Source organism: Lemur catta, chromosome 23 (genome assembly GCF_020740605.2).
Source record: "Lemur catta isolate mLemCat1 chromosome 23, mLemCat1.pri, whole genome shotgun sequence".
Taxonomy (NCBI): domain Eukaryota; kingdom Metazoa; phylum Chordata; class Mammalia; order Primates; family Lemuridae; genus Lemur; species Lemur catta.
The window spans coordinates 11,357,812-11,379,532 of record NC_059150.1 but is presented as its reverse complement, the minus strand read 5'-3'; the positions used below and the strand labels follow the sequence as shown (position 1 = coordinate 11,379,532).

General features: G+C 51.3%; 1 protein-coding gene across 1 annotated transcript in view; it reads right to left on the bottom strand.

Annotated features, from left to right (window-relative positions):
• VASH2 (vasohibin 2) overlaps nucleotides 1-17,208 on the bottom strand; it is a 34,999-nt gene extending 17,791 nt beyond the window's left edge. The window contains exons 1-4 of the mRNA XM_045536486.1: nucleotides 16,736-17,208; nucleotides 8,142-8,230; nucleotides 4,744-4,800; nucleotides 4,180-4,254 (exon numbers count right to left, since the gene is read on the bottom strand). Of these exons, the coding sequence (XP_045392442.1) occupies nucleotides 4,180-4,254; nucleotides 4,744-4,800; nucleotides 8,142-8,230; nucleotides 16,736-17,011 (497 nt within the window). The 5' untranslated portion in view covers nucleotides 17,012-17,208. The remainder of the gene's footprint in view (nucleotides 1-4,179; nucleotides 4,255-4,743; nucleotides 4,801-8,141; nucleotides 8,231-16,735) is intronic.
• Nucleotides 17,209-21,721: the final 4,513 nt, after the last annotated feature.

Here is a 21,721-nt window from a genome sequence, read left to right as displayed (position 1 = left end):
TTCTTACCTGCTTTCTAGGACTGGAATAAGGGCATCCCTTAGTTGTTTAGGGCAGGGTAACGAACACTCCTGAGCACCTACTGAGCCAGACGGGCTGCTAGGCAGGGCTGTGGGCCAAAGCCCTTCTCTGGAAGTCTGGTGGGAGACAAACTCTAAATGGACACAATGTAATCAGCATTGCGGGTCCTCAAATAATTAAACAGAATTACTACATGATCCAGCCGTTCCGCTTCTGGGTAGATTCCCAATGAACTGAAAGCAGGGACTCTCAACAGATATTTGTACACCCATGGTGTTAAGCAGCATTATTCGCCACAGCCAAAGGTGGAAACAACTTAAATGTCCATCAGTGGATAAATGGATGAACAAAAGGTAGTATATACACACAATGGAATATTATCCAGCCTTAAAAGGGAAGGAAATCCTGCAATACTCTACAATCTGGATGAAACTTGAAGACATTATGCTAAGTGAAATAAGCCAGACACAAAAGGACAAATGTGTGGTTCCACTTATCTGAGGTTCCAAGAGCAGTCAAATGCAGAGACAGAATGTAGAATGGTGGTTGCCAGGGGCTGGGAGGAGGAAATGGGGAATATGGTGTAATGGGTGCAGAGCTTTAGTCAGGGAAGATGCACGAGTTCTGGGATGGATGGTGGCATGTGGCACAGCATGAATGTAATTAATGCCACCGAACTGTGCACTTAAAAATGCTTAAAATGGTAAAGTATACATTGTAAATATTTTACCACAATAAAAAACAAGACCAAAACCCAATGCAATGTGTGCCGTCAGAGAGGCAAGGCCAGCAATCTCTGGGTGGTAGAGGAGGGGCCTCGGTGCAGTGACACTGGGATTTGTCTTTGAGGACAAGTGGAGTCAGCCAGGTTTAGAAGTGGGAGTGGAAAGGGGTCAGGAGAGAGTGCCAGTCCCTCACGTCACCAGTCACAGATCTCTAGGATTTTTTCCATCTTTATGTCAATCGGTAAAGCCTTGGGACCTGGAGCAACTGGGAACGGAGAGAGAAGGGGCGAGGAAATATGGATGAAAGCAGGGGGAGTGGCCTGAGCTTTTCCAGGAGGAAAAGGGGGAGCAGCAGCGTCCCAGCCCCGGGATAACCTGCCCAGCATCCAGCCTCCGGGGGGTGCGCCTGACCTGCCTCTCACAGTGAACCCGTTACTTTAATGAACCTTAGTGCTTTAGTATCACGAGCAAGTCCCAGCACTGTCAGCAAGGTTCCCCCAAATACCTGCCATAATGCAGAAGATAATTTGGAACCAAAGATCCACCTACCCAGCATGCATGTAAAAGTGTACACGTGCACTAAAGCAAGACAAAAGGAAGTGGTTCTTCAGCAATAAATCCTGAACTCGGGGCCAAAGTCAAAAAACGGAAAACAGGAAGGACAAGCCAATGGACACAGGCAGCCAGGCAGCCAAGCCAACCAGCATCAAAGTTGGCAAGGCACCGTCTGTTTCCTGGGACCTGCAGGAGACACAGACAGATGACCCAAGTCATACCCTGCACCACCCCCAAATGGAAATCAGGACCCAGGGGTGCTGACACAGAGTACAGAGAAAAGACGAAGATGCTGTAACTTTTAGAATTCAGGTCTGTGTTTCTTGTCCATGTGCAAGAGTCAAATCTCCCTGAGCTCGGCAGTATGAGCTGAATCTCTGCACCCCGCCACACCTTCCCTGTACCTTTCTGAAATGTCACACGAATAAGAACAAAGGAAAACTAGAGCACAATATCTGTGATTTGGACGAGCCCAAGGCTGGTCCAGTCTCAAAAGGTTGCAGGTGATTCCAGTGACATGATGCTCAGATGTCTAAAATTGTGCAGGGACGAGACTGTCGTGTGAGCAACAGGACCTAAATCCAGGTGCTCTCAGACACCCGTCAGCAGAGAGTCTGAAGTCAGCCTGTCCACCCCACAAAGGGCCTGGGCCTCTGTTCTCCTCCACTGGTCTCCACCAGGAAGCCCAGCCAATTGTTCACCCCCATTAAACTTGCAGGAGGCTCCGCTGAACAGCTGTGGCCGACTCCTGCCACCAAAGAGTTGGGGCCCTGAGCCATCTGCTGCCCCAAGCCCCTCCTGCCGGGCTCCCCAGGCTCACATTCCACCTCCTTTGTGGGGAGCAGGGGGAAGTGTGACAGGAGGGCCAGGGAGGGGCCTCGGTAAGGCTCAAGTTTCCATTTTTCAAATGTCAGCCAAGGCACCTGTGGACAATCGTGTTTCAGATCAGGCCTGCGAGTGCTCCACAGACTGCAGAGCGCCGCAGAAATTCCCCTTCCCATAAGAATGTCCAGGAGGCCAAAGAAACGGACCAGATCAATCCTACCGTCCCCGGTCTAACTCTGAACTACGTGTTCTTCCGCTGACTCTGTGTGTTCTTTCTCGCCTGGTTTTCCTTCTGCCTCTCTGACTTTCCTTTTTCAGTCTCTTTCATGGGCTCTTTGTACCCAACTAAACCAAAAAATGTTGGGATTTCGTCCTTGATCTTTTTCTCCTTTCACCTCTTGAACAGCCACACAATCCCCTAAGCACTCAGAGCTCTGAAATCTGCATTTTCAGTGCAGATTCCCCGTGTGAGCGCCACACTCTAAAACACCCCATCCCGCCATCCCGTGGCACTGCAAATTCAACATCTCCAAGTCTGAGCTCATCTCCCCCTAAACCTGATCCTCCCCTTGAAGTCCTTCCCTTGACTGTGGCTACTATGCAAGCCAGAAATGGGGAACCATTGTCCCTGACCTCTAACTCTCCCTATCTAATCAGTCCCCAGGGGTGGTGGTGATAATTAATTCCCCCATCTTCCCTCCACCTTCACTGCCACCATCTCACCTCCCTGCCACTCCCATTCCCCCAGCCCATCCTCCACGACTGTCGCTCAATCCAGAAACCTGTGTTTGTTCATTCCACTCACAACTCCTGCAGCCAGTTGGCCCCCAAGTCCTGTACATTCCATCTCCTGGATAGCTCTGGAAACCATCCCTCAAACCCATTCCCATTGCCAAGGCCATGGTTCAAGCATCACCATTGCCTCCTGTAACAGCTCCCAGTGGGCTTTGCAGATCCTGCCCCAGCCTTCTCCAGTCTGGCCTCCTTCAGTCTGTTCTTTAGAGCTACCTCTCTAACATGTACACCTGACCATGTCACACCTCCGCTTCAGAGCTCTCATCTGGGCTTCCCATTGCCTTTGGGAAAAGGTCACTTCTCAGCACAGCACTCAGGGACCTAAGACCCCAGGTCTTACCTGGGACCACCTCTCAAGCTTATGTCTTGCCATGTTTCCTTTGCCACTGTCCCTTCTAGCCATCTACCCCACAGGGCTTGGGAGTTTCTTTGCTTTTCTATCTGGTCATGTTCAATTGTCATCACCACTAATAAGTTAGTGCCATCGGTTTTTCTGGACCTTTCAGGCTGAGGAGGCAGGAGTCTGGTGGAAAATGGGACAGAGAGTGTGGGAGAGACCAGACCCTTGTTTCAGCCATGTTCTGTCAAGCCTGGTCTCTTCCACACTCCACTCCTGGAATTTTCTGGGAGAAGGGTTTGGACACTAGCACTCTCGGCCCTGATTTATTTCCCCCTGAGTGTCTTTCCTGTTGCAATGTCAGACTAATGCAAAAACAGCCCCTCCACATGCTCTCTAGTCCCTCTAGGTTGGAATCCTCCTTGTGACCAGTGAATCTGCAAGGTCACTGGCCTGAGATCGGGCCCTCATGGAGGCTGTAGCTAACAGGTTAGACTAATGCTGGTCCATGGAGCCCAGCATTGATTTGGTTCAACTCCAGATGGTGAAAGTTAAAGAGAAGCACCAGGGACTTTGACACTGTCCCCAAGGAGACAACAGGCATCATCTCTGCAAATGTAGGATGTTAAAGGCACAACCAGCCCCAGAGTGAGGCCACCATCTATGAGGTAAACATAAGCACACATAACTTAAGCAGTGGTCCCAACCTTTTTAGCTCCAGGGACCGATTTCATGGAAGACAATTTTTCCACAGCCCAGGGGGTAGGAGATAGGGGGGTGGGGATGGTGAGCAATGGTGAGTAAATATAGACGAAGCTTCGCTTGCTCACCCACTGCTCACCTCTTGCTGTGCAGCCTGGTTCCTAGCAGACCACGGACCAGTCCACGGCCAGGAGGTTGGGGACTGCAAATTTAAAGGATACATGCCCAGGATGACAGCTTCAAGGCATTTGATAGGCAAGGACTCTCGGGTCATTTCTTTTGCTGTTTCCATTAACCTGCAGGATAGAGCACAGCAGAGAATCTCAGGATTTATTTAATTATGCAGTCAGTCAGTCTGTCTGTCAGTCCATCAGCATGCCTGTCCCCGCACTAGGCACCATGCAGGAACATAGAGGGAAAGGGGACTCTCCACAAAGGATAGCACCAAAGCACGTCTGCACTTGGCAAAACTAAAATCCTACATTCTCCACTCCCCTTTCCAAGAATTAGTCCCTGCAGTCCATAGCAACCTCCCATGCTGGAGCAAGTAAAGGAGCCCTCACAAAGCAAATTTTAGGAGCCTCCCCCAGCCTGAGAATTAGTATTCACCTCTGAACTTGGCTGCCAGAGCAGCCCACCTCCAATCTGGCCCTGGCACCTCCCACCTTCACCCCAAATACACTAGGATATCTGAGCACTGGGATACAGGGATGGGGTCAGGAGAGGGAGGTGGCAGCTCAGGCTAGGAGAGAGGTCACATGGCCCATGGATCATGCACCACTTACCCACTCAGCGGTCGCATTTTCCTAATTTCAAAGAACTGGGTCCCTGTATGATTGTATCTGTGCAAAGCATATAAAGGGAAAGTGACAGAAAACTCCAAAGGCCCCAGCAATCTGTCGGAGGAAGCTATGCACTCGGATTTCTCCATGAGATGAGGATGTGGAGGCTCTTCAGAGGTGGCCAGTAGGCAGAGGTAGCCAATAGCTTCTAACTCCTCACCATCCTAGTGAGGATCTAATTTCTAACTTAAGCTTCACAGCACCTTGAACTTTTATAATAGCTCCTTTCATTCTGCTCTGTATTCTGATTAGTTGAATGTATGTCTTAGTTCACCTACTAGACTACAAGCTCTTGGAGAGCTGGGACTATTCTTTTATCATCTTTAGATCACCCATAAAACCCAGCAGAAGCCCAAAATATGCAAGTTAGCAAATATTATTAAATGAATGAGAAATAAGTGAATGGATGGGTGGGTATATGGATGGATAAATGGGTGGGTGGGTGGATGGATGGAAGAATGGAAAGATGGAAGGATGGATGGATGGATAGATAGGTAGATGGATAGATGGGTGAATGGATGGATGGAAGAATGGGAAGATGGAAGGATGGATGGATGGATAGATAGGTGGATAGATAGATGGGTGGATGGATGGATGGAAGAATGGGAAGATGGAAGGATGGATGGATGGATGGGTGGATGGATAGATGGGTGGATGGATGGATGGAAGAATGGAAAGATGGGTGGATGGATGACAGAGGTAGCTGGAAGCACTTTGCACCCTCCTAAGAGGGACTGGGATTCCTGTCCTGGCCACTCAGCCAGTGGCTGGCCTGTCAGACGTGGGCACACATAACCAGCTGGAGAGCTCCTCATAAGCAGATTGTGGGCTCCATCCCTGGAGATTCAGATCTCAGGCCACGGTTCCTAACCCCGGGTGCCATTCAGAGTGACCTCACCTCACACTACTGAATTAGAAGCTTCAGGGCGAGGGCCAGAGGGTGATTTTAACAAGTACACAGGTTTGAGAGTCACTGACCTAGGCCATAAGAGTGACAATTAGCAATATGGCCTTGTCCAGCTTTTTAAAAATACAACATACAAAACCCTAGAGGTGAAAGAGAAAAAATGAAGGGCTAAGTATTCTCATTGTGAATGGATTTTACTTTACCAAAGATTTGATTCAAGCAGTGAGGTTCTCGATCCACAAAGTAGAATTGGATTGGCAAAAGTTCAGTTCTACGCCCAACTTTCCCCTGTTGATCTATCTGATTTATACATTTAGTGAGTACAGTGAGACACACCTATAATAAAATAATAAAAAATTACCTGACCATCCTCTCAGTTCACTGTTAGTAAACTGAGGCCCTGAAGTGGGCTAGGGAGAAAAGTCTCCTCTAAACATTCCCTCAGGGTAAAATATTCTCTGAGCCTGAGTTTGCCCCAGAAGATTTCTCCCCATTCCACAGGGCTTATGTGGCCCTTCTCTTTCCAGAACCAATGCAAAATCAGCACTCCTGTTGCTGGCTGCCCTCAGGCTGTCCAAGGGTCGGGCAGGATTTGTCCTTCCATACCCTGGCACCTGTCACTGCATCCAGGATAAAGCAGTCGGGAGTCCCAAGGAACTAAATAAAAGTCAGGGCAGAAGGTCCAAGACAAGAGTCCACACTGTGCCTTCCTCGTGCGGTGGCTCCCAGAGCAGGTGACTGGGAGCACGCTCCTGGAGCCCCGTGGTGCCTCTCTGCAGATGAAGGAGGACATTGACCTTTGCAGTCATAAAGGGTCAGAGAAGAGAAAAATAAAAGCACCAATCCTCAAGGGCACAATGAGAACTGGCTGAGAATGAGCATGAGCACACATGTAAAGCACATGCAAATCTGCCCCATCAGTGCATTCCCAGCCAGGCTCATCTCTGGCCAGATGATCCTTGGGAAGATCAAGTCCTAGATGGAAATGGGGAGCCATTCTAATTTCTGTCACCTTCTAGAATGTTCTGTGAGGTGTCATCACATCCAGAAAGGGTTAGCTCTTGGGGTCCAGGTGTACCCTGGCAGGAGTTCGTGCCTCCAGACCACATGGAACCGGGCATGAGCACCAACGCCAGACAGCCTTCCAAGGGCTAGGAAGAGCTCTGAGGGCCAGGGCTGTCGGTCTCGCTCCTGGAGGCTGGCGCTACTTTCTCCTTCTAACATCGCTTTAGGATTCCGCTGGGAGGATCCATGGAGTAGAAACGGAGAGGCTCCTCAAAGGATCTCCCCACCCAAATGAGCAGAAATGGGCATTATTCCCACCAGGTAATATCCAGCCCTAGGAGGCAGGTGCTGGTGTTTGGTGCCTTCGGGGAAGACACAAAAATCCACCAGAAAGATCCTAACGTATAACCCAGAGAGGAGGGGTTCTTTGGGACATGTGGGACATGCGTGCAGTGTTCCTGAAGTCCTTTCTGCCTCAAGGCTCGGTGTGAACAAACAGAAAGCAAACCAGTGTGCCCGGGGCCTTGGAAGACATGCTGAGTTTTATATCTTTATGGAGGAAGAACAGAGGTTGGCATAAGCTTGACCTTCTGGAGAATGTGCTGAGGGCCAGCTCCCATCTGACTCCTGTCCTTACCAAATACCAGAAGTGGCAGGTGGACCATTTGCTTCTGCCCTGTTGTTCCTACAGTGCTGCTTGGGGGGGCCCTCAGAACCGAGCTACCCCTGGCTGCAAACCACCCGAGGACAGGGGAGGAGAAACGGATCAAAAGTCTGGCTGGTCTGAATGCAGCCTGGACACACAGGGTTTCTTAGCGCCTCTTCAAGCTCGGGCGGGCGGAGAGCGCTCCCATCCCACAGCCCCATCCACTCAGGCAAAACCAAGCAAAGTCACCAGCCGGGGTCACCCAGGGAGCCAAAGGCAGCGCCAGGTGGGCCTCTTACAGATCACGAGTGGGCAGGGATGAAGGCAAAAACGTGAGAGAGGAAAGGAAAGGAACAGAAGAACAGCAGGGAAGAAGGCAAAAGACAGGAGAGGAAGACAGGAGAAAGGGAACAAAGATGACTGAGAAGGAAGAGGTGGAAAAAGAGGAGAAGGAAAAAGGGGAGAGCCCAGAGGGGAAAGAGAAGAGGACAGGGATGAAGAGGGGAAAAGAGCAGCCAGAGGGGCTGGAGGTGGACCAGCCCCGCCTCACTGGCCCCTGGCCAGGCCTGTCCACATACACCTCGAAGGGAGAAGGGCTGGGTCACTGCAGTGACATCCTGTTTGCACTCTTTCTAGCCTCTTGCCTCGGGCACCCCTCCATGCCTGGCCTCACCAACCTTACAGAGCTTCTGATGACCAGCTGGGGACAGATATGCCACCAGGCTTGGGATCATCATGCCTGCCCCCTGGCAGGGTCTGCTCAGACCTTGGTTGGAAGGATACTGTAGTGTCTTCATGTAATTCTGGATCGCCTGGAGCCAGTCTGGAATTGTCATCGACAGCCTGTAGTTTGGGACCTGGGGTACTGAAGGCTGCAGAGAAACAAAGAGGGGGATCTTTTTAGCAAGGAGGTGCTCTGGGGCCCAGCTCCTGGGGGCAGGCGCAGGGCTGAAACCCCCAGAGACAGAGCTGCTCATGAGAGGCCACCTGGGCCTGGCGCCTGTTCAAGTGGTGCCTCCTCCACGAGGTCCCCCCAGACCGTGGGTCCTTCAGTGACTTCTCCCTCCCCGAGTTCCCTCTACGCACCCTCTGCTCTAGGTCACAGGGTTCTCTGTGACCCTCTGGGCGTTGTGAGTGTGAACACAGCCTGCCTCCTCCTGAGTGCCCAAGCGCCTCCTTGAGGCCAACGACCACGTCCTATAGCGTCCAAGGCCACCAAGCCTGGCCTAGGATGGACACAGAGGTGCTCCATTAATTACTGCATGACACCTTTGGCTGTGTGGCTAATGGTGACCCATTTTGTGTGCTCTACTCCAGGGCACCACTTACACAGAGTATAAGGTGAATGGTGCCCCGAAGGACAGCAACATGGCACCATTGCGCTGTGTCAATACCACAGCCCCTGCCATGCCCACTGCGTCCCCTCCCGAGTCCCGCCCCTGGTGGATGAGAAAAGACCCCTCCTCCTGCCCTGACTCCCCCCAGACAGTGCAGCCCCTCGGACTCCTGAGCCATCGCTCCCCTGCCCCTCGCAGCGGCAGCACCAGGGCCTTCATCCCTAGTCTGCCTCTCGGGCAGCATTCGCCAAGTGTCTACAGCTGAGTGGATGAAGTTCTGATCCCTGCTGGGGACAGAAAGGACCAAAGGCAGGCAAGGACTGGAAAGGGGAAGGCAGGTGCCCCTTCCCAGGAATTTAGAGCTAAGACGCCCACTCAGCTCTGGGCAGCCCTGCTGAGGGGGCCAAGGGCAAAGAGGGACGTCCAGTCAGGCCACTCCTGGGAAGGAAGGGATGCCAGCCGGGGTTTTTCTGTTTGGTTGGTTGGTTGTTGTCTTGTGTTGTGTTGTCTGCTCTATTTCCCCTATATGTTTCTCACTCTCCTGACCTCTGTCTCTCTGGTGGCTGGTGACACAGAAGCTCAGCCCATGTGTCCAGGGTGCTGGGAGAGGAGCTGCTGGTGGCAGGTGAGGTGAGGCTCCTCTGGGCCTAAGCTGCTTAGGGTGAAGCAGAAAGGGCCGAAGGATGGATTAGTCCCATCCTCGGAGAAAATAGGGCGGGCGTGGCCCTGGGGACTTAGTGCTCGGCTAGACAGAGGCAAAGCTGCTGGTGAGCAGCCCGGGGACAGCCCTGGGCAGCCTGGCCAAGCCGAGGACACGCTGCCCCGGGCGGGGGCATCAGGCTCTTTCCACACGTGCACCCCTGTGGCTGCGCTTCCTGCAAACGCTCCTTGACGTTCTTTTCCTCTGGGTGCCTCTGTTCTCCCTCTCGGCTTTGAAACGTCCCCCTTCACAGCAACTGCCCCCTCAGCTGAGAGGAAGCCAGTCGCACTTCCTCCCTCCTCCCGCAGCCAAGGCGCTGCGTGTGCGTGTGAGCGGGTGCACACAGGCACAACTCCTCTGCCAGCTCCATTTTGCTCACGACACATCAACATACCATAGAAATCACATTCCCGTCGGGAGAGTCATTGCAGGGAGCAACATGTTCCACTTTGAATATCTGCTCCTGCGACTCTCTCTGTCTCTCTCACACACACACACAGAGCAAGTCAAAATACGAAGTGGGACCTCGTGTTTCTTTCTGCCTAACACACACGAGGAAGTGTCAAGCTTACCCTTAGTTTTTGGCAGTAACATCCACTGATCTACCCATGCCTAGAACTCTGTGTACAAATGCGACAGAGATTTCACAGAGTGAGGAGAGACGAGGAGATGGGGACAGTGTCCCCAGCACCCGCTGTGTCCCAAGCTCTAGGTCAGGTTTAGAAGGGGCTAAGGAAGGGAGGCCGGAAATTAACAGTTTATCAAGACAGAAGCATCGACCAGAGAAATGGGCACCTCCCTCACACAAACGCTGGTGAGCGTGGGAGAATGCCAGGAAGACGCACCAGCCAACTAAGAGAGCCCCAAAGGGGTGTCCCTTGGCCTGAGCCTTGCCGTAGCCAGTGACTTGGCTCAGCTTCTGCTATGGGGCTGAACACTAAATTATTTCAACGCTCCCTAAGCCCAGCAGAGCCCACAAGGGTTGGAGAGTAGGGATGGAGCCAGGCAGCAGTTGGTCCTCAGAATAGCAGCCGAATGGCGCCCAAGGGCTTTTGAAAACAGCTGCAGGGTTGGGGCTGTGAGCAGAGCACAGGCGCTGTGGACACACTTCCTTCCCCAGGGGGAGGACAAATGTACACATTCCCCAAGTCCTGGCTGGGGGACAGGGCTGCGGTGGGCAAAGGAGCCGAGACTGCAGAGGGGATAATGGCACAGGCTGCAGCTTGCCCTGGTGTCTGGGAGAGCCAGCTGCGGTCAGCTTCCAGCCAGTGCTTAGGCTGCCAGTGTTCCCACCCAACACGGACTGGAAACCAGCAGGCCTTCTTGGGGTATAATTAGGAGACACACACAACTAGGTGCAAATTCCTGCTCTGTCACCCACTAGCTGAGGACCCTGGTCAAACTGCATGACCTCACTAAGCCTCCGTTTAATACTATAGGAATAGTATTAAATGTCACCGACTTCAAACCTTCCGGGCTGGTTGTATGGATTGCACGACCTAAGGTAAAAGGAGGTAGCTGGGGGCTGGGCACACGGTGCTCACTAAATGTAAGCCGTGCTATTATCCACCACCACTGTGTTCTCAGGGGTCTAGACGGGAAAGCAGGATCAGCAGTGGCCGAGTCCCCAGACACTCAACTTGGGAGCTTCACATCACGAAGAGCCTTCTCACCCTAATGGAAGAGGCTAAAGACGCCCACCTCCCCTGGGAACACAAGTTAACATCCTTAATTTGTGAAGAGTTGACACAAAGTGATAAGAAAACTTTCTAGGCCTCAAGAAAATAAAAATGGCCCCAAAAGGTGGAAGCCACTCAAGTGTCCACTGATGGATGAATGAATAAACAAAATGTGGTCTACAATAGAATATGCAATGGTATATGATGGAATATTATTCAGCCTTTAAAAGGAAGGACATTTTGACACAAGCTACAACCTGAATGAACCTTGAGGGCATCTTCCTAAGTGAAATAAGCCAATCACAAAAGGACAAATATTGTATAATTCCTCTTACATGAGGTTCCTAGAGTAGTCAAAAGTCATGGAGACAGAAAGTAGAATGGTGGGCCGGGTGCAGTGGCTTATGCCTGTAATCCTAGTACTTTGGGGGGCTGAGGCAGGAGGATTGCTTGAGGTCAGGAGTTTGACACCAGCCTGAGCAACAGGGAGACCCCATTTCTACTGAAAATAGAAAAATTCGCTGTGCATGGTGGCACACACCTGTGATCCCAGCTACTCGGGAGGCTGAGGCAGGAGGATTGCTTGAGCCCAGGTGTCTGAGGTTGCTGTGAGCTAGGCTGACGCCATTGCATCCTAGCCTGGGCCACAGAGTGAGACCCTGTCTCAAAGTAAAAAGAAACATAGAATGGTGGTTGCCAGGGGCTGGGGAGGAGGGAAGTGAGGAGTTAGTGTTTAATCGGTACAAAGTTTCAGCTAGAGACAGACGGTGGTGATAGCAGCAAAACAATGTGAATGTACTTAATGCCACACAACTGCATACTTAAAAAATGGTTAGAATAGTAAATCATATGTTATGTATATTTTGCCACAACAAAAGGTTATGAAAAGACAATTCACAAAAAAAAATGAAAATAGTAAATAAATATTTGAAAATGTTCAAGCTCACTAATAATTTAAGAACTGCAAATTAAACCCACTTCAAAATGCCTTTTTTTTCACCTCTACACTTAGCAAAGAGATACTGAAACGCAGATACCCAGTGCTGGCCAGGAAGTTCTCATCCAGCACTGATGCCAACATAATAAATTGATGCAACAGCCCGGGGCACACCCCTTTTTTCTTGTTCCCAGCGGGGGTCCTGAAAGTCACTCCTCATGCTATTTTCCTGCTAGATTTCATCAATTCCTGAAACTCCACCTGTGATTTTCCATAGCCCTTCCCTTCGAGGTTCTCACACCCTGCGTCCTGCATCCAGCCCCACAAGCCGCAGCCAAGCTGCTGAAGGCAGAATCCAGACAGAACAGATCAGACCCAACCTCTCCACACAGACACTGTGCCTACGGTCTGGGGTGGGCACCCTGGGAGCCGGGGGTGGGGTAGGACGGAGTGGAGGGGACGAGAAGATGGTTGCTCAAGAGGAAGAATAACGAAACAGTCTACAGGCAAGACTCCTGTGGATGGCCTCTCTTCCACTTCATTTTTTTTTTTTTTTTTGAGACAGAGTCTCACTCTGTTGCCCAGGCTAGAGTGAGTGCCGTGGCGTCAGCCTAGCTCACAGCAACCTCAAACTCCTGGGCTCAAGCGATTCTCCTGCTCAGCCTTCTGAGTAGCTGGGATTACAGGCGCGCGACACCACAACTGGCTAATTTTTTCTATTTTTAATAGAGACAGGCATCTCACTATTGCCCAGGCTGGTCTCGAACTCCTGATCTCAAGCAATCCTCCCACCTCAGCCTCCCAGAGTGGGTACAGGCATGAGCCACTGCACCCGGCCTCTTCCACTTCCTTTTTGTCAAACACAGTTGACCTGTCAGAAGAATGCAAGGGACATGATGTGGATGGACACAACTGTGTCACTGGCATCACCACGGAAGGGGCCACAGAAGGAGCCAGGGAGGCAGCAAGAGCGGCAGGGACTAGGAATCTTTAACAAGAACAAGGAGAAAGCAAAGCCTTTTGCCATCCCTATTCTGAATGCACTGTGCAGGTGCCAGGCAGAAGAACCTTCTCTTCTGAGAGGAGAGGCATGGGACAGCACCCACGAGCCAGGGGCAGCCAGGGATCTGTTGATGGTGGCTGACAGCGAGGTCCTGGGCTCCACAGGATGGACATATGGGTGGATGGTTCTGAATCCAGGACAGGGGAGCCAGCAAGCAGCAGGGGCGGGACCTTGACTGCAGCCAAGTGTCAAGTCCCAAGTACTCACACTTCTTCACTCAGGCAAAGCTCATGCCTCTAAATGTGAATTATTTCTTAATTTAGAATCAACGTGAGAACACGGCACAAAAAAGGTGGGGTCTGCAAGACACTAATTGCTGTTTCCTGCTGCATCCATCCTGGTTTTCTGCTCTTAGGAGAGTCCAGCTCTAGCCAGTCAAGAAACAAAAGGACCAGTTCCTAGTATGCCCAGCTGTTTTTTTCTGGGCTGGTCACTCTCTCTGCTCATCCTGTCCCAATCTTTATTCTCCTCCAACTGACTCTTGCTTTATTCTTAAACTATACCTAAAACCCTGGCTTTGACCTGGTCAAGTGCTAACTTCAGACCCAGGAACCCGCAGGGGAGCGGTCCTCAGCCACAAACAGGAGGATCTAAGAGCAGGTAAACCATCCCAGGTGGGGGACACTTGGACCTTCAGGTAGAACTCACCGTGGCTGCTGATGGAATGTCCTGCAATCAAAGGAAGTGTCATTCAGTCCTCCTCACAGGCCCTGGAAGCCGTGCCCTGTCCACTTCGTTTGCATCCTAGTCCACTTCAATTGCCAGAAACGGTTACTCTCCCTGCAACTCTCCCTCTGCCACCGCCAGCCTCCAGCCCGCTTCTGCGCACATTCCTCAGCGAGATACTGATTCGGTTGCAGGAGAAGAGGACTCGGCACCAGAGTTAAGTTCTTTATATTTAGGGCCAAATAGCCAACTGCTCACATTGGAGCTGGGGGATTCCTGGAGCGGCAGCAGTTCTCATGTGACCCTCAGGTCACTATGAAAAACTACAATATGATGTGGCCTCTCCCCTGGGGGTTCCTGGGTCCCTTTTTTATACAAAGACAACACTCTTTTTTAAGAACACCGCAGTCAGCTACAATAATGGAAGGTTAGGTCTCGGGAAGTAGCAATCTATGCTCTAAACTGCCTGGACGACAGTTACAATATTGTGTTTCACGTGTGCTTGTTTCAGGGGACTGACTGATGACAAACTAGGAATTGTCCTAGAAAGAGGACAAGGAGAATGAGTTGATCTGGAAACTATGACACATAAGAAAGGGTAAAAGGAACTAGCTGTATTAATTGTATTGCTTCTTGTTTGAGATATAATAAATTAACTTGACTTGAAATCGGACATTTAATATTTAACGACCTAATAACATCTTTAAATGTGTTAACTACTTGTTGAGAAATTTCAACGTATTCTTCTTAATGTTTAAGGACACCCTAAAAAGATCTTATTTCTATCTAAACACATAAAAAAAATGGGGGGAGGCTTTAACCCTGGTGTGACTCCCCATGAAGCTGGACTCCCACCTCCCCATGAAGCTGGACTAAAATGCTTAAGTAACAGAATAAATATGTCAATAGCACATCTTGTTGCATTTCCGTGTATTTCTATTCTACTTAACTTGGACAAGCAAGTTTCTTCTTGCTTCTACCTGGGACAAAGAAGACTAAAGGAAGGTATGGAATGACAGAATGTCACCAGTCTGAGGGCTCATAGTCCAGTAGACCCCAAGTATCACACAGATCAGCATTACAGACCTAGAGGTTCACAGGTCCCAACGTCATGGGTTTTCAGAATTGGAAAAAGCTTTACATGAAATCTGATCTACTCCCATTTTATGGATGAGAAAACTAAGGTCAGAAATTTTAAGAGAATGACCGAGACAGAAGACTAGATGTAGCACAACCAAGCCTAAGATTCAGTCCCTTGGTTTTTACTCCCAGTCCCTTCCACCAGAAGAGCACTCTCTTGTAACTTTCAAAGGCGCTGTGAGCAGCAAAGGAAGTGGACAGCGCTCCACCCTGATTCCAAGGGCAACACAAGAATCAGTGGTGAAATGGGACTGTGGTCGGGGTGGGGGGAGGGCAGCAGGATTTCTGTTTGGCTAAGAGCTTCCCAATGACCAAACCTAAGCTGCCCTGTGAGGCAGCGACACCCCCATTCCCAGAGGTCTTCAAAAAGAGGAAGGGATTCTGCCAAGAGGTGGGAGACTGGTCTCTACCAATATTAAAATTCCATGATTCTCACTCAGAGGAGGAGGTTTCCCCCCAGCCCGCCCCCCAGCCACAAGGTTGAAGGAAGGTTGATGAAGGCACAAGTAGAGGCAGGGTCAGTTCTGAGGCTAGAAAGGCAGCACGGGGCGGTAGGAACAGGGGTCAGTTCCCTGTGGCCACTTCTCTTCCAGGGTCAAGGACTCCCTGGGTCCTCATTCAAGGAGGGAAAGATTCTGAAATTAGAACTGCAAAACAGGTCAAGTGTTGTTCTCACGTTCAAGGAGAACCCAGCAAGGGTAATTACGGTTGACACTAAAGCAGGCAAGATTCTAGTTGGGCATAATGAAGATCTGCTTGACCAGCAGAGTAATAAAACACTGTAACCAACTGCAGCAGGAAGTTCAAAGGCTCTATCACTTCCCCAAGGGCACACACAGCTTTCCGGCCTGCGGGCTCAGATGCTCAGCTGTCACCAGGCTGGGGACTCGACCAGATGGCCTTCCAGGTCTCAGGTCTGGCATTCCTAGACCTGCCTAGGAATCTTCTCAGCCGCACCAGTGTCCCCAGGGTCCAGGGGACACCGTCCACCATGCTATCACCCCCAGGCTCTGCAGCATTTCTCCCCAGCTTGCATTTTGATGTTCCATGTAAGGCAGCTACTCCCACCAGGGGACGTCTCCCTCCCTCTGTAACCATATCCTTGGCCACCAAACCCAAATGGCTCACTGGCTTCTCTCCAATGTAAAAAGAGTTTCACTCCTAAGCGTCTTTCTCTATCCAGTCAGACTAATTCATCATGTGTACTGGAAAGTCCCTTTTAAGCCACAGCCAAAAGTCTTTCTTTTTTCTTGGAGCCCAGATAAGCTGGGAAGAGTTCACTGTTTTGCAAGTTTCAGAGGTGAAAGTCACTGTCATTAAAAAAAAAAAAAATTGGCAAAAAGTCTAGAAATGATTCACACTGAGAAGTCTGACTGGTTGATTGCAAATTCATTCACAGCTTAATAAATCATTTGCTGGGGGGGAGGGGTAGCAGGGAGCAAGAGACTCCAAAAAGAACAAGCAGGGCCAGGGCGGGATCCCTGGGGGCCTGCGCGTTCTTCTTTGGCATTGCTGGTGTTACCTGGTGGCTCTAGCTTTTGCTGAAGGAGGATGTACTTGGGGGGAGGAGATAATAGAGTCTGGCTGGAGATTCAAAGGAACCTTGGCACAACCCGACTATGCAGTCCCAGGACAGCAAGCCCCCTCCCACTCCCTCCTCCACTTCTAAGGCTTCCAGGGTAAATATCTCAATTAAGAAAAGGGCTGGCGGGCCGGATGGGGAGGGAAGGCGGTTTGCACAGGACCAGGAAAATGGAGATTACCTCTATCTGCTAAGTACAGGCTGAAAAGGTCCCATCACTGCCCATCCCTCACCCCCCCACGCCCCACCCACCCCGCCTTTGAAGCCACTGACCTTTGCCAAGAAGGTGGCGTTCCTGATGGCGCCCACCATTTCTCCCCCCTTAGGGTGCACCTTGGCCACGTGCATCCACATGCGCTCCCAGGTGTGGCTGTCGATGGGGAAGCCGCTCTTGTTAACGTGAAACAGCACCCCGCCGTCTTTGTCCTCCTCCTCCGAGCCCCCGCTGGTGGCGAGGCTCACGGGCCGCGCGTGGCTGCTCCGGGACCGGGTGCCTTTGGCGCCTTTGGGGTGGGGGCAGCGGTGAGTGTCGGCCGCGGAGCCGGTCATGGTGGGGCCGGGGCGGGGAGTGCGGTGCTGGGGGCGGCGGCGGCGGCGGCGGGGGGCGTGTGCGCGCGGGCGCGGCGCGGGGATCAGCGCCCCGCGGGGGTGGCCTCCTCCATGCCGCTCGCTGCCGCAGGACGCGCCGAGGGGGAGCGGCGGCGGGAGTCCGCGGAGGCGGCCGTGCTCCCGGCTAAGGGCCGTGCCTGCAATCGGTGGACACACAGCAGACACCACGGCTAAGAGGACACCCAGGGGACCCGAGTGCGGGTCCCCAAAGTGTTTCCACGTCACCTCCCGCTGACCCCGCGCGCGGACAGACCCCCTTGGAAGGGAGTACGGGCTTCGAGCCCCGCTGTTGCCTAGAAAGGCAGCTCGGAATTGGCCACAAAGCTTCACACGCACCTAAACACCGGGGGCGGGGGACACGAGGAGCGTGGGGGTGCGGGGTGGACGGTGTAGGGAGAAGAAAGACAGCTCGTGCAGCACGAAGGAGCAGGAGGTCCCCATAAGGCTGCACACATTCCTTGGTCCCCAGATGTGGCAGAGCGAGGAGCCGAGCCAAGAACGTGTCTGCACGTGAGCGCCCGGTGCTGGCGCGAGGGCGCCGCAGCAGCCTCGCTTTGCAAAGGCGGCCCGGTTTCACCCAGGAAGCCCTCCCGGACCCCGCGGGGCTCTGGTGGCCAGAGCTCCACCCGCCCCCTTTCCCCGAGTTCCAGCCAGGCACCGGCAGGGACTGGCTGCAGGCGGGGCGCAGGAAGCGCGCGCGGCAGCTCCGGGACCCTACCTCGGGACAGTCGGCTTCATTGCCGCAGAGCCTCTCCGGGCGGCGGGGACGGCGGGGACTCCTGCTGCTGCTGCTGCTGCTGGGCCTGGGGCTGGGGCTGCTGGGGCTGCTGCAGCCGTCGCCTCATTCCATGTCCCATTCTCGAATGTTATTCTGTGACATATAACCGAGTCACCCGGGCAGCCGCCGATGTTCCGAATGCATCCATTGGCCACCGCAACAAAGAGGGGCGGGTCCCGGGCTTGGGACTCTACAACCCCGAGCTCCGCGACGTTCTGATTGGCTCCAGGGGTTCCCTGGCGGGAGGGGACACGAGTAGGGGGAGCTGGGCGGCCACGCGAAATCCGATAGCGGTAGTGTCCTGGGAGCCCCGCGGGGCTGGAGCGTTTGTCCATAGGACTTAAGATTGAGTTTCCCCAGGGGTCGTGGCACTGCGAGGGTTTGCCACTGTGGGAAGCAGGGGAGAAACAAAGCCACCCCAGAAATGCCCTGAGCAGGGCCGGATGGGCACCCGCCCTGGCCGGGCTGATGTGTGGTTCAGGCAGGGACTGTTCATACTTGCGCGCAAAATTAAACCCTACATTACAAATTTCCCAAAATTAACAGGTGGGCACAGCCTTGGATCTGTGATATTAGTCAAGGTTAATAAAGTCCCTTTGAACTCAAGCTGACAGGCAACACTAAAACCCAGGAGGTCAGCCAGGCCTTGCGTGTTCTGCCACAGCTACTGAGTTAGAGGAGGGGACCGAGAGGTGCTTCCCAGCCACGGCGAGGTGGGTGGCCCTCCCACGCTCACTACTGAAACACCTTTTTCTTAAAGGTGTCTTTTTTCTTTTTCTTTTTCTTTTTTAAGAAAGAGAAGAGCAAGGTGAGATGGGGAGAGCAACCAGACTGCCTATCTGTGGACTGGCTCCAGGTTTGTCCCTTGGCTGAACTGTGTGACCATGGACTAGTCACTTCCCTGCTCTTGGCCTTGGCTTCTCTTTCTGAAAAGAGGAGAGCAGATCTCTCACTCTCCAGGTTCTGTTCTGGCTCTGAGGTTCTGTGATTCCCCGACTTCCTCTCTGGCAGACACTTAGGATCCTGGCCATAATATCCTTCCTCCTTAAACTCCAGGCCAGCATGCTGTCTTGGAGAGGGCGAAGCAGTTGTTACAGCTGTGCCAAGTGAACTTCAAATTAAGAAAACAATTGCCAAAGAGCCACTGATGGCAAATCAGTTTCTGGATGCTCAACCCTACAAGTTGCCTGTGATGGAACTGAAACTTCTCGTGCACAGATGGGTGTGGTGGTGGGCCGGAGCCAGCAGAGGCCCCCAGGGTGCAGCTGAGAGCCAGGACTTGGGTGAGGGGACCTGGATTCTGGACCTAGCCCTGCGCTACTCCCCAAGACGGAGCCCCTGCCTAGGACTTTACAGATCTGATGGTGAGAATGATAACTTAGGTCCACATAGACAAAGGAAATGGGCCAATTAGGGAAATTATCTGAATAATTCAAGTGGAACAAATACACCTGAAAATAGTAAGGACATTGAAGGAAAATTATCCCCTCACCATATAATTGCTTCAGTTTTCATTTCCTGATTAAAAGAAAACATGCCTCAGAGTGATCTATTTTCTTATCGTGAACATTCTTCCTCCCTTCTTTTGGCATTTATCTCTCAAATCCGTCCCTTTCTCCACATTTCCCCAGAGTTTCAAGTCTGGGAGACTAGAATTTCACGATGAAGACCTTCATGCAGAGGATGAGAATTTGACCTGACAATCCCTCAGGAAAAAACTGAGCTCTCAAAGCTCGAGTGAACAGACCAGTTGGTGAACGTCGAAGCATGTCTGGCAAGGGTCACCTTCCCTGGAATCACTTCCCACTGTCCCCACTCAGGCCAAGTCCAGACAACCACAATCACCCTGTTGAACTAGAGCCTGGGTCCTCCCCTACCTGAATAAAAATCCTAGGGACCAGCGAGGGTTATCACTTCATCTTCCTGCCTCCCAGCACCTCAGGGCTCCCTGACACTTAAGGGGGAAAGCTTTTTTTGTGGTTCTCCAATATTTCCATTTGCTGTTCTTCTCTTCCCCACAGGTGGGATGAGCAGAGAGCCAAGTGGCACAGCATATGAAGACAGTTGGGAGATTGGCTACTTCTCCAAAGAGGTGGTAAGACAGCTTCTGGAATGAACTCTGCTGCCCTAGTTAAGGCACTGAGGGCAGAAGGGCTCTTTTTTTATTTCCCCAGAATTCCTCTGCATCCGAGAGTTGCCCTGGGTTGCATGAACCAGCCAACTTTGTTCTTCATTTCCTTGTGTCTTTGTGTTATACAACCCTCAAGTGAACCCAGGCCAGACGAATTATGGGTTTTGTCAGTTCTGGTAGTTAATAAGTGATGCAGTCATATACAGACACAGTGAGACAAGGCTAATTTGCAATTTGAACAGGGACACATGGTGACTGGATGCTCAACCTCTGAGAGCATGGTCACTTCCATTCATTGGCATAACTTACTGGTATAGCAGAGAAGTGCAGTGGAAAAGTCTGGAAGGAGAAGAACTGGGTTCAAATAATATCTCATTACTCAAGTGCCAGCTGTTTGGGGTCATGAGACAAACATCTTACTCGGATGGATCGTATTTCTAGCTCCACCATGTACTGATGCTGCAATTTTGGGTAAGTTACTCAACATCCATGAGCCTTATTTTCCTCACAAAGTGGGTATGATACCATTCTAGAGGGATACTGTGAGGACCCCGAGAGGGGAGGTATGTGAAGACACATGCTAAGTGCCTACTGCATGTTAACTGAACCTTAATCTGAATCTGAGACAGTGACACAAACAGATTTGGAGACATCTGTTCTCAGCACATCTCATTGCCTGAGAGTTAAGCCTGAGAAATTACTGCGGTTGCGGGGACAGGGACGTACATTTAAAACAAGCCATGGGTGTATGGGGGAGGGGAAGAAAAATCTAACAGGGAGCAAGAGTAGGCATTGGCACGCAGGAACGGGAACAGTTTCTTTCTGCCTCCATTGCCAGTGCCGAGGAAGACCCACCTCGTTATGGTTTGAATTGTACACCCCTCCCCCCAAATTCAAATGTTGAAGTTCTAACCTCCAGACAGTTCCATATACCAACAAGCTCATCTAAAGTTCCATCCTAAATAAAATCCTCAAGCCTGATTTATCTCCTTGTCCCCATGCCTTTCTGTTTCACCTAATAATGGTGATCTTGAAGCCATCAGAAATAACAGGCTTGGGTGAGAAGTCCATCCTCCTAATCTGATCTTTGCCATAGGCTGAATCACTCTGGTTTTGTAAGAAGTGTTAATTGGCCTTAGTCACTTAAAGCTTTTATCAGTCTTTGTGCTGTTTGGGGTCTACAATACTGCAAAGTCCCAAATATCTGGGCTCAGTCCATTTCTTTCCATTTTTGGTATAGTTAATTCTTTTCTGCAATCACCTTTTTTGCTAAAAATCTTGCTAAAACACAGCAAGGGACAACCAATACTCACCAACATTCTGGCTCTTTCCAACGACTTCCTTTAACGCAACAGTGTCAGTAGCAGGCGCTTGATCTGATTCACAAATCTCCCTAAGCAGCTGTTTCCCACATGTTTTGTCCCCACTGGGTCTCTCCCCAGCCTATGATGTGTATTTCCTTGCCATGTGCTATCAAACCACTAGATAGAATCACATATTTAAGGTTAGGATCCCACTTCTCGTTCCAACAGGAAAGCCTAAAACGTAATGAGTAAAGCATGCAACATGAGAGGTTAAAGAACAGCAACTGAATAAACTCAAAGAAAATAGAAGGAAGGGGAAATCATAAACCAAAGGACAGGTACAAATAAAAAACAAAGCTACAGGAGAGAGGATCAACAAAACCAAAAGTTGCTTTTTTTGAAAAGACTAATAAGCTAGGCTGGGCACAGTGGCTCAT